At 39.7% G+C, this 12,953-nt stretch overlaps 2 protein-coding genes across 2 annotated transcripts in view; both read right to left on the bottom strand.

The window, feature by feature from the left end:
• Window positions 1-875: 875 nt before the first annotated feature.
• LOC138616426 (transmembrane protease serine 2-like) lies at window positions 876-7,530 on the bottom strand. Its single transcript, XM_069690715.1, has 12 exons — window positions 7,482-7,530; window positions 6,621-6,713; window positions 6,396-6,509; window positions 4,993-5,122; window positions 4,790-4,900; window positions 4,665-4,708; window positions 4,163-4,325; window positions 3,901-4,073; window positions 2,779-2,868; window positions 2,377-2,519; window positions 1,530-1,682; window positions 876-1,007 (listed from the first exon to the last, which is right to left on the bottom strand). Exons 1-12 carry the CDS (start codon window positions 7,528-7,530, stop codon window positions 990-992), a joined length of 1,281 nt encoding a protein of 426 aa, XP_069546816.1. The 3' UTR covers window positions 876-989.
• An 862-nt stretch (window positions 7,531-8,392) lies between these two features.
• Window positions 8,393-12,953, bottom strand: part of atm (ATM serine/threonine kinase) — a 28,739-nt gene continuing 24,178 nt past the window's right edge. The window contains exons 56-63 of the mRNA XM_069706654.1: window positions 12,306-12,422; window positions 12,017-12,166; window positions 11,581-11,746; window positions 11,023-11,109; window positions 10,797-10,911; window positions 10,124-10,187; window positions 9,319-9,461; window positions 8,393-9,229 (exon numbers count right to left, since the gene is read on the bottom strand). Of these exons, the coding sequence (XP_069562755.1) occupies window positions 9,049-9,229; window positions 9,319-9,461; window positions 10,124-10,187; window positions 10,797-10,911; window positions 11,023-11,109; window positions 11,581-11,746; window positions 12,017-12,166; window positions 12,306-12,422 (1,023 nt within the window). The 3' untranslated portion in view covers window positions 8,393-9,048. The remainder of the gene's footprint in view (window positions 9,230-9,318; window positions 9,462-10,123; window positions 10,188-10,796; window positions 10,912-11,022; window positions 11,110-11,580; window positions 11,747-12,016; window positions 12,167-12,305; window positions 12,423-12,953) is intronic.

The following is a 12,953-nucleotide window of genomic DNA, read 5'->3' as shown; positions in this document are numbered from 1 at the left end:
TCATTTTACTAATTCTGTAGATGTTCAGCTTTATATTTAAATCTCTTTCAACGTGATTGTATTATTATTATTATTATTATTCCAAATCTTTGCTTTTTAGACTAGACGTTCAGGGGTATTTTATACTGTACATTTTATACAAATCAAACTCTAAATTAGAAGCCAAAGGATTTTTGAAAGTGACATGTTACAAACACCTACTCCTTCTCAGTATCTCTGGGCTACAGTCAACTTTCTAGCAAAGCTGACTGAGCTATTAGCAAAAAAAAAAAATAATTGTTGCTTAACACCATTTTGCCGTCTCTTCAGACGAGTGACAGCTTCTGATGTAAAGTCAATGACAGTCGAAAGAAGACGCTCCTCCACTGACACTGTGCAGCACAATCAGTCTGAAACTTGGATCAGAATATCAGTCGAGTGATTCGCCCCCAAGATGCACTAACACATTTTAAAGCTGTAAAATTGTGTAATTGAAGGTACACTTGAATCTTTGAATGTTCACTTATTTATAATAAGTGTGTTTTTCTGTGCCAAAATTGTACTTGTGCTGTAAATAAATAAAATATGCATAAAGTCAGAGATGTAAATCATCTTAAATTAATTAATAACATTTTGGGAGTCAGCGGGACAAACTTGATGTGGTTTGTGAGTGACATCTTGTGTCGACACATGGTAGCTTCATTTAATGGCTCACTATTAAGCACATGGAAATCTTTAATCATATATACAGTAAATACAGGCGATTGTAAAATGTGGTACTTCACATAGATACATCAAAATAAGACATACTAAAGCTGTATTATACTGCATAATAAGAACACATTTTAGGTGTATTACCTTAAACTGAACAGTGTTCCTGTTCAGTCTGATAATAACTGACATAAATTATTTTTAAAAACAGCAGTGCGTAAAGGAATGTAGGAAATGAGGTTGTGTTACAGCTTGTGTGAGTCTCATACATCTCAGAAGGGTTACTTCTGGTCCTGTAATCAGTCATCTTGATGCTTCTGTAAACAGAAAATGTTTCATGAAGTACATTTTTTTTTCTGTGTTTGAACATTATTCGACATGTAAATTGTAATAAATAAAAATACATGTAAATCAGTTTCTTGTATGTAAACAACTGCCACATTTCTATATAAAAAGCTAAATATACACAGAACTATATTGACTTTTTAATGATCATTATATTGGAGGTAGAACTATGTAGTTTAATAATTGTTTGGATTAGTGGAAGATATAAATCCCAGGACCATCGAAGTAAAGGAGGCCAAACATAATGTCTGCTTTTGACTGGTCAAACAGTTGAATAAATAAGATGAATAAACTACAATAAGATCCTAATGTCTGTGTATCTGCTGTGCTGTAATTGACATATACTGTATGTATTATTACATCCAGCCTCAGTCAAGCTAAGAGCACTAGCTGGGTATAACTTGTTATTACATCAGGCCCTCAAAGCAAAAAAAAAAACAATCCTCCAAAATCTCATGTAATCTGTAAATGACTTTGACTTTGACAGTTTTTACCTTCATCTGACTGAAGATCCAGTCCAGGAAGTGTGTGACGTTGCCATAAACACCTGGTTTATTCTGCCCAGTGCAGTGCTCCCCCCAAATACTGTCCCCTCTGAGCCACCAGAGTCCGTCCATCAGGGACACCAGAGGGCCACCACTGTCGATCTGAGACAGAGATTCGGACACACTGAGCGAACAAGGGTGAACTACAGACTACAGTGACTTTGAGGTCACAATATAAACTCTTTTCATTCGGTTTAAGAAGCATTAAAAGTCCATGAAAAGCACTGAATGACTTAAATAAAACATATCATAGTCAGCTGCCTCCTCTGTGGCTCTAACTTTACATTCATTGTTGACTTGACTCTATAAATTGTCTGTTTTAAGCCACAAAATGACTGTATATTTAAAGCTGTTGCCATGTACAGGACATAGTGCAGGTCTCGTTTGACTGTACTGCAAAGCCAGTTTCACAAGAGCATGAAAATGCTTTGAATTCTTTCACGAACAGAAACAGCCTTTTATGCCTCTGATCTGTTAGTGTGATAAAAAAAAAAAAACACCCAGATATATTGAGCACATTATACTCCAGGGTCGGTCGAGTCTGTACATATGGGATGTATTTTCAGCCATCACTGAAACATATAAACTCTGAAGGCAGTGCTTTGGTGGGATGGGAGTCACCCTGCAGACGTCTGCGGTTCTGCTTTGAAACAAATCTAACAAACACTTGCAGACTCGTGGCAATATGCGAGTGTGTATCGTGTCATTGTGACTTTAAGCCGGTGTATTTGTGTTGGTTTTATGTCGTATTTAAATGTCATTTTCACACTGCTGAGAGAGAAGACGCTTGTCTTACATGGCACACACTGGCTCCGGCCTCAGTCTCTCTGGTGCACAACATGTCCTGTGATATCCTGCCGCTGTGAGCGATGGAACTGTTGCACTCTGCAGACTCTACGAGGGAGACCTGAGCCTCCATCAGATGCAAAGAGCCGGAGTCTGTCAAAGAAACACGACAGGTGAAACACCACTCACACCCTCTTGACACCTCTTTAAAGTCATGTTGGTATTTTCTTACATACAGTAACAATATACATGGTAACAGTGGAGCCACCTAGATAAAGGAGAAAAAGGACGATGCAGAGCTTTGGGTTTCATATTTAATTTCTGGGTGTCACTTATTTCCTGTGAATTTCCATTAATGAGGCAAAGCATTGGTTTGGTTCACGTCACATAACTTCATTTAACATTGTCTCACCGTTTCCAAATCGTGTTGTCCAGTACTTCTGAGGAGCACTGACGTTTAGTCCAACGTTCAGGAGGCACACAGCTGCAATGTTACTGGAGGCTACCAAAAAAAAAAGAAGAATATTTCTATTGTTTCTGTTATAAATCTACAAAGGGAAAATAGGATGTTACTCAAAAAGTGACAGTGTGTTCAGTCTTAAAGTCTGTAAAGTGCTCTCAGGACATTGAAATTATCAACTGATTTTAACAGAAAAAGGGCTCAGGTGACATTTTATAAGGTACACTTAGCTCAAACTAACAGGCTAACATAACAGTCCTGCAATACATCCCACCTTCTGTTTCCTTCATATCTTCCGTTTAACAAATACTAGACGAGTCGATCACATCAGGCCTGTTTTGGCCTCTCTTCAATGGTTAGCAGTCAGTTTTAGGATAAATTTTAAGATCCTACTGATCACATTCAAAGTACTTTGTGGTTCAGCTCACAGCTACATTGGAGAGCTGCTGCTCCCGTCTGAGTCTCAATGCAGCCTCAGATCCTCGGGCAGGGCTCTGCTGACTGTTTCAGAGTCTCAGCTCAACACTAAAGGTGACTTGGTTTTAGCAAACGGGGGGGGGCACGAAGCTCTGGAGCCCCCTGCCTGATAATCTGAGGCTTGCAGGATCAGTGACATCTTTCAAAAAAACAAAAAAAAAGACTTTTATTAATTATACAACTCTGTTTTATTTTTTTGTTTTTTATGGTTGTTTTCTTTTCTTTTTATTTTCCACCAAGTCTTTCCTGTTTTATCATTCCTGTCATTGTTTTACATTTTTGTGGGGTTTTTATTTGTATTATTTCAATTTTCCTGATTATATTTGCTTCTTTCTTAGACATTTTTTTAACCCTGTTTTGTTTTTCATGTAAAGCATTTTGTAATTTTGTTTTGAGAAATTCTGTACAAATAGATTATTATTTTATCCATCTCATTAATATTTATCAGGCTGAATGCACTTTTCTTCACAAGAACATTTAGTTTTATGTTCCGGAAATCAAGACAGGAAAACTGTGCTGAGTGTGGCTGTGTTGTCGTAAGATAAATGTGTTCCTTCTTTGCAGCACTCCCGTTTCTGTAAATCTGTCTGCAAGCACCTGTGATGTCCAGAGGTTTAGACAGCCTCATAAGAGCGATGTCATTCTGGCGAGTCATCCGGTCGAAGCCCTCATGTGCTACAACGCGACTCACGGAGTAAGCAGGGTTAAACAGAGTTCCTAATGGATCCACTACTCCGGCATACACTGCCCAGTCTCCAGGACTGGAGGCCCTGCAGAGGAGGAGAAACAGCAGAGAGTCGACGCAGACCGGATCAGACCACAGCTGCTGCTGGAAGGAGTGAAATGAAGGAGGACTCACCTGGTCGCACAGTGTGCTGCGGTGACTATCCAGTAGGGGGAGATGATGGCTCCTCCACAGCGGTGGGAACCCGAAACTTGGAGGCTAACGTGCCAAGGCCAGGACGCCAGAGAGGCCAGGTGGCCCCGAGAGGCCCTGCTGGAGTTCAGCCCGCTCCCACAATCTGAAAATAAGACCGCTTTTAGAGAGGATGAACCTGGCTGTTTTTGCTTTTACAAGCAGGTAGAGAAGAGGTCACGATTCTTTGTGACTGTAGTCAAAGTGTAAACAAGGAACATTACAAATGTAAAGGAGAGAGTGAGTCAGTCAGTTTGATCTGGCCTCTTTTTTTATGTTTCACATGTTAAATCATTGGACAACTGAAGGACACAAAAGTAGAGCTTTTCATTTATTGTGATGGGAGCACAAGAGCATGAAGGAGATGGAAAGCACTACAATTCCCCCCAAATGGATTCAACTCTGGTGATTCCTTTTGTATTTTTCAGACTAAATAGTAACATACCAGTACAATGCAAGGACACCACACTGTTTTTAGGGCACATGTTGCTGTGGATGACAAAACATTTTTAAATTAGTTGATTCAATATTTATAGTCGCATCTTGGTTTGTTTTTACCAGATCACTCACCTGAGTTCAAACTGTTTCAGTATGGAGGCCTGAGGGTTGAAACCCGACTTTACTTTTAGGAATCCACCATCAGAGTCAGTCTGCTCCTGGTCTGATTGAAAATACGTGCCCCTGTCAAACCACATCATGGAAAATACAACTTCATTCAAACACACCTTCATACATTTTGCTGCCATTTTGAATGAGTAACCCGAGCACCTCACCTGCGGTATCCGATGCTCTGGCAACTTGCTCTCCCCTGTTGCTCGGTCCAACCGTGAGAACAAACAGCTCTCCAGTCTTGGCTTTGAGTCGAGTAGATCTGCAGCAGGAAACTGGAGCCGTGCAGCCTCACTGAGCACAAACAGCGGAAAAATAACAAAACAAACGATGACTCAACGTTTTAGAAAGTATGTGAAGAAGTTTGCCACACCAGAGTCAAGTAACACACACAAATAACTGCCAATTAACAGTTGTTAAATTAACACGAGAGTGTAAATGAAAGATTAAATATTTAGCTGCATTAACATGATCTCTTCTGAAAAACCCCAACCAGCATGAACAGTGTAAAATGATTTCAGAAAACAGTATAAAATTGAAAAATAAAGGTAAGAAATCATAAAAATATCACGTAAACTGCCGTGTTAACCAAAATAAATGAGGAAAAAATTAAATCGAGGTGTCCCATTTAGCTGTAAAAGGTGCAAAGATTGTAGTTTCTGAATCAGTTTTATATTAGTTTGGGGACCTATAAGTCTGACAGAGACTATCCTGTCTCTCTTGGGGACCACTCCTCGGTTAATACTAGCACAACATGTGAGGTTACTAAAGGCTCTACCGCAGCTCTTCCAAACTGACGAACAGCTTCGCCCGTGAGGCCGTCAGGATGCTGAACTCTGTCCCTTCTGTCCCTCTCACCCCATAAAGCCTGAGCTTTTGCACTATGGACCCGTATTTGCACTACATTGTACTTATATACACTACAGTTAAGCGTTGATTTTTATTGTTACATATTTATACTTTCCTTGTTTTATCTTTTTATTTTGCACAACGTGGGACTGAGAAACAATTTTTCGATCTGTATGTCATATGGTGGATTAACATTAAAGTTGAAGTTGAAAAATCTTCCATATTCTGATCTGAATTTTTAATCTCACATCAGTAATATCACAAAAAATGCTTTTTATATTGTCAAAATTGTTAAAGTCCAATAACCCGATACTGAGAAACGTACACGTTTTTATCACCAGCAGGCTCGATTACTGTAACGCTCTCTTTTCTGGCCCTCCAAGTAAAGATATGAACAAGCTACAGATCATTCAAAGTATGATGCAGTGGGACGAGTACCGACAAAGACCTGTCAAAGAGCTTGTAATCTATTTTATGTATATTTCTATACTTTTATATACTCTGCCATGTCACCAGTTTTCATATTGTCTTTTTATTCTATTTTAGCTTCCTAACAAATTGTTGTGTTTTTATTGCATTGTGAAACCTCTTGTACTTCAATTTTGCATGAAGGGTACAATAAATAAAGTTTGATTTGATTAGTTTATAAATGTAAAAGTATATGAACAGCTCTTAAGTGTTTTTTTTCTGCACTACGGCCCTGCGTGAGGCTGTTTACCGCAGTTGTCTTCGTCCTGGCCTGCAGGACAGTCCTTCACCCCGTCACACCACTGCGACTCCCACACGCAGTTCCCGTCGCCACACTGCAGCCCGTGAACACAGGATGAGGAAACTGCAACACAAAGACAGGGGCTTCTGTGAGAACATACAAAATATGTGCGGGTGTCTCTTTAAGCTTTGATGGACATAAAGTGCATAAGTCAGGATAAGTCCTGACACTCACAGTAATAAGCGAGGAGGATTCCAGCGAGCAGCAGGAGGAGCAGCAGGCAGATCACAGCAGCCACGCTGAACTTAACACACCTCTGTTTGAAATCTGACAGAACAACACACACTGTCACTGGGAATCCTTTTTACTCCCACTTGTTAAATGTGTTGTAGAATCTATTCAAGGAATAATGTTTCCATTTCTATACATAGAACAACGACTGTCCTCAATATGGCAATACGTTTTAACTTGATCCCATTAATTAGTTATTTATCAGACTTAAGTATCATTCAGGCATAAAGAGGATTTAATTATGAGTGTGTATTGCATTTTTTTTTTTATTTGGCCAATGTCTAAATCCACAGTCACTTATGTCTGCTAAATCTACTGGAAACATTAAAATATGCGATAAAACCTCACAGCCATGTGATTGTAACTCCTTCCTCGTGCCTTCACCCTCACAGACAGAAGACCACTATCATCTTCTCTGCCGGAGCTACTCTAGTTTCTTCGGATAGTTATTACATCCACAAATACTGCATTGTACGACCACTCACACATCACTATTTCATGCACAATACTATTGCTTGCACCATCACAGTCTTATTTTGCTGTAAATAATACGTACACTGTCTGTATTGATTGAGAGTCACATAACTGACAGAAGGAAATTCTGTGTTCATTTACTTGGCCAATAAACCTGACTTTGATGAATTAACCTTTTTAATCTGCCTTTGAAAAAAAAATCCTTGCTTTTAATAGTTGTATTAGAGTCAGAGATGTACGTTATGGTGTGATGAAAGGACACTACCTTTATGTTTAGGGATGGAGTGGTCGTTCTCAGGTGGGGGCTTCAGGGCCTGATGGTGAACATACTGGGGTTTAACATCTGATTGGCTGAGTGGAGCATGTTTCCACTTGTCATCTTCGAGGATGAAACCAGGACCTGAGTTCACATACTGTTGGTAAAAAAAAAAAAATTAAAAAAAAAAAAAAAAAAAAGATGAAAATATAGGTTTCATACTCTGGACTTTTTAGGGGGGGGGGGGGGGGTTTTTTTTTTCTTTTTTTTTTCTGTTTAACACATTGGTTAAACTGTTTGTGCAATATTTCAATATTTTCAGTGCTAGTGTTAATATTACAGTATGAATAGGAGATACTCTTTAATGTGTATATTTAAAGTGTAGAAAGAAAGAGAAATTAAAACTTACCAGACCGGTGATCATTTTCTGTTTAAACCAACGATATCTTGCAGCTGAAAAAATGTCTTCCTGTGATGAATCAAACGTCAATGTTCAAATAATCTGCTCGGCATCCGTGTCTGAAGCTGTAAAAGAAAGGATTCACAGCTCTATTGTCTAGAAACATAAAGTTATGATCTCCAGCATCTCCTGTCTCCCGCTCTGCTCTCTGCACTCTGTGATCAAATGAAGACTTTGTGTGAACGTCCCCTTCTGCACTTCACATTTCGAAGTTTCCCTCCTGAGCACACAACAAGCACAATAAGGACTGTTGCCTCGTCTAAACGTGGCACTGGTGTTATCTGCTGACCTGTCAGTGGGCTGAGTAAGTACTTTGACAATGAGTATGCAATGGAAAGGTACTCCACTTCATGAAGTACACAGGCAAACACATTAGGATCTGGTGCATGAGTCAATGAGCGACAAAAAGCATTTAGAAAGCAGTTATTATCTGTGAGTAAATTTGTGGTTAGCAAAGAGTACACCTCGAATGTAAACTGAGAGACAATTCTAACAAAAAACACTAAAACTTTTACTGCTGTTTGTTTTATTTATTTTATGATACAGAAATCATTTTAAAGAGCAGCAGGCAAGTGATACAAAGCAGCATAACGTAGCTGTTGAATAGTAAGAACTGGACGTGCAGTTCGAAAAGTCATACTGTGTCAGCCTTGTAGAATAATGTAACATTCATTAACCTAATACACTGGAAGACAAACTGCTCATAAACTGCTGAAGTGAAACAAAACCCAGTTGGATAAGGACTTTAAAGGCATTTCAAGTTATTTAAAGGCATCACTTCATACATCATACATTCATTAGGCATGTTTTCATAGTAAAAAATCTTTGGCTATTCATTGGTAATAAATCATTATTTTGTAAGTCAGACAAAGCATTCACATCCAACTGGGTAAAATAGAAAGAGAGTGCAAAATTTGCAGGAAACATGTCACTGCTCCGACCCGGCTGTTCACTGCCGCATAGTGTTAAGCGGTTGTTTTATATCGTCAGGACTTGGTCATGTGCAGGTTACTGCTGCAAAACTACTGCTGATTGCACTGATTATTTTTCAAGACTGATTTTAAAAGGACACTACGGTGTTGATTTGTTGACTCTGGAATGAAAAATTCGGTCTTTCATCTGTTGAATGATACACCCCTTCGTTTTAAATGAAACCAGCCCGAGAGTACCTTCTCTCAGGTCTACACCCAGGCCTGCCATCCTGGGAAGAGTCTACTCAGGTTTTTGGGGTCCATGGCTTGTTGGATGAGCAGGTTGACCTGCCCCCCCACACTTAGCACCGTGCCCTCCTCCACCCCCTTCAGTTTCTCCTGCAGCCGCAGCAGCACCCGCTCCGCCACTTTGTTGACACTCTGACTGTCACTGCAGGAAGAAGAGCACGAGAGGATGAGTAAGAGATTCAACAGAGGTAGAAAACATGAATGGCTCTTTTTTTTTTTTTTTTTTATCACCTTGATTTACGATGGTTGTCGATGTCATCGCGCCCCATAGTGGAGCTCAGTGTAGCGTTGAGCTCCTGCTGCTCGTCAAGCTGCAGGTAGAAGGCTTTCAGAGGGTTCATGGTCCAGTCAAACAAGGGGTCGTACAACAGCACCTGCACAGCACACAAACACATACACTGTCTCAAATAGCCCACATCCCTTCGTGCAATCGCACACTGTACAGTGCTCTTACATGTTGGTACACTTACCTGTGCAGTGCATGCATTTGGAGAGGGTTGTATTGTCAATATATACCAACATAACTACTGATCTAAATTATTGTACCCAGAAATGAATGTTTTTGTGCCCTTTGTTTAATGCATACAATAAACATCCTGACAGCACTACACCTGAGTACACAGCCCTGATGTCTGGTGAGAGTATGGATGCATACCCTGTGGGCAGAGCATGGCTAACTTACGGTTTAGCACTGTGTTAGCTTGAATAGGGATGAGAGAATTCAACCATGCGGCTCTTCTTGAATTTCCTAATGTTATGAAAAGAATGAATCAAATTCAGGTCATTCATTTCGCGGGGGTTGTGGGCAGACTTTTATTTCATTCATCCACAATTCATCCATCGTTTTACAGCCACAACAACGGAGTCTATGACGTAAGCACGTGTTGACAGGGTTTTTGTAATTACTCTCACTGCCACAAGGGAGAAATAAAAGTTTAATAAAAGGTTAAGAGAAAAAGAAATGGCATTTATGAGCAGCTGAGGTGCCTTTGTGTTCACTCTGTGTGTGTGAGTGTAGACCGGACCATGCTCGTACCTCTACAATAGTCAGCAGAGCTTCTTGAGAGCTCCTCATCACCTCAATCGTTTTCTCACAACATCTGAACAGAGAAGAAAGTGATTAGTCACTGCATCTACTATAACTCACTGCACACCTGCCCTAACCTCAAAAACAGTTGATCTCCCAACACAAATCTTTTACTTTTTTTAAACATTTAAAATGATTTTGCTCCATCGAGTTCGCTATTCAGCTTTCTTCAATCTATCAAAGAAGTTAAAGTTTTAAAATAAATCCGGTGGGAAAACTCTTACTTTATACGTATAGTGAGACTAAAAACTAAAACTGACTGAATGACGTGATCAGTGTTGTTATCTCAGATGTAGATGTCTGTATTATGGTGAAAAAACAGTGTCAGCCTTCAATGCTCAGAGTATACTTGACCAACAGTAGCGCAAAATATAATATGCACTTTTTTGGAGTTACATTTGCAAAACATGTCTATTAAAAAGACATGACAGATTAATACAAAACAAGTTTTGACTGTGATAGAGAGAAACAGGAAACAAGGACTTGACTAAATATCCTATAATATATTCTGTAGAGTGGACAGATAAGTTACAGTTACTGCAATTCACATACAAATCAATGTGAGAACAACAAATTTAGGAACATCATGAGACAGCATCATCTGAATATGACTCCACCTCACCTCCTGAAAACTCCCTCCACCCCAGTGATGCCCATCCCGTCTACAATATCTCTGGAGAGTCTGAAGGGGACGGTCTCCGGGGTGGGGAGGATCTTCCCCTGCTCAAAAGCCACACCTGAGCACCAAACGCATGAAGAGGAAACACAACATGACCATAATTAAACTAAAAAGTGACCTTTCCTGATGAGTAGAGCTCTGTGTTCACATAAACGAGAGTAGAATCTACCTAAATCGATGTGCACCAGTTCAGCCGTCTGTTCGTCGATCAGGATGTTCTGGATGTGTCTGTCGCCCAGACCGACAATGTAGCCAACTGTGGGCACAAAACAAAAAGTAATTAATTGTGACTGAAACCAAACTGTAGTGTGTCGAAGAAGGTCATTCATGATATATTGTTATATCACCCTATTTTATTTTACATATGAAGCGAAAAATGACTTTCTTACTGTAATGCAGTAACTTAAGTCTCCATTTACCCAGTTTTAATTTGTGCTCGGTAGTCGGGTAAACGGCCTGAGGGGCAAACTGGTACATAATTAACTCCTCACACTGAGAACATAATGTTAATATGCTGTGGAGGAGACGGGAAGTGCTTTCAAGACGAAGCAGGAAAAGCTCCATGTTTGTTTTGCATCAATAAACAACCTTCCTGAAAACAGTTGACCTACATGTTTCAACCCAAATACGACTGATTCATGATGTTGTGTATTTGTTTGCGACATGACGCATTTGTAGAACATAACCTGGGGTGAACATACTGTAGTGTAGTGTTGTGACTGCGTACCTATAGAGGAGGTGGCCACACTGCGAGTGTAAGCCAGCTGTTTCTCCATCCACACGGCAGGATCCAGGAACCGCTCCATGCAGAAGTACCTGAAGACCGACCTAAACTTCCTGCACACCTCGCTGTAGGCCTGGAGCTTCTCATCAAATGCAAGTTTCTGAGCATCCTATGATGACAGCAAAACACAGATTACCAGGACAGGTGTTTGTTATTTTCTTGTAGAGATGGAGAGTGAGATTTTCTGATGAAATCAATCTAAATAAGATTGTCAAAGCTCAGCCAATTCATTTCAAATCCTCAGGATGAAAAAGACACAACAGTGAGATAAGGTGATGAAACACCAATGTTTTTCTTACAAATAAATGTAAACAAATTTAAAAGTATTTTTGGTGTGTTGTATGTTTTCCATTCAACACCACTGATCCTTGAGACATACCATCATCCTTTTGCGGCAGACCAGGTTGGTCCAGTCCTGAGGTCGGAAGCGTTTGTGGGCTCCTTTGATGGGATCCACCAGAAACTGCCCGATGGGCACCGTACCAGCACACCACTCCAACACGCCGCTACGCTGCGAGAAAGGCACCACCTGGAATGAAGCGTGTGTGGTGAGCACAGGGTAATGAACAGTTGTTTTTATTTAATAAGCAAAAAATTAAGTAATTACATGTTGAAAATGCAACAGACACACAATCTTAATTTATTGTCCTCTTAAAAATAAGGGTAACCTTGTATTGTCGGATGTTGAGTTTCCTCTTGCGGGTGTCTGTGTTGCGCTGCAGCAGCATGGAGCACATGCCAAAGACCTGCTGCATCACCGCATCTTGCCGCAGGTCGTCCTGACCCTGTTCACACAGACAGTGCACAAGTCATTAAAGAATATGCACTATAGTAGATTTTGGTACCCAGGAACAATGATCATCTAATTTTGAGCCTTGGTTTATTCTGTTTTTGACAAATATTATAAAGGGATTTATAATTAAAAAAAATGTAAGTCACTTTAAAGTCCTCCCCCCTAGAAGATATACATGTTATTACTTCTCTCGAATGTTTGACCTTCAGTGTTCAGAATGATGAAGGCTGCTGAAAGTGGAAAAGTTTCTTTGAGCTCATCTAAAATCTGAGTTTAGGACGTGTACTAGTTTGATGGACAATCCTGATCCAACTTCTAGATGGGATGTGAAAATGAACTGATCACTCAGTGGAAATGGTCATTCAGTGAGGAAGGAGACTTTCATTTTTTTTAAATAAAAAACAGATTCAGAAATTTTCAATGAGGAAGGAGGAAGAGTAATTCAAAAGTAAATGTAAAAAAATATGTCACACAAAAATATATATAGATACACTTTTACTTGTGTTTAATAGTTTTATTGTTG

This window comes from Brachyistius frenatus, unplaced genomic scaffold (assembly GCF_029030835.1).
Source record: "Brachyistius frenatus isolate BFR_SWC_R1_liver_20210118 unplaced genomic scaffold, ASM2903083v1 Contig_1, whole genome shotgun sequence".
Lineage (NCBI taxonomy): Eukaryota > Metazoa > Chordata > Actinopteri > Embiotocidae > Brachyistius > Brachyistius frenatus.
The sequence above is the reverse complement of the archived record's forward strand: the minus strand, read 5'-3'. Positions and strand labels throughout refer to the sequence as shown.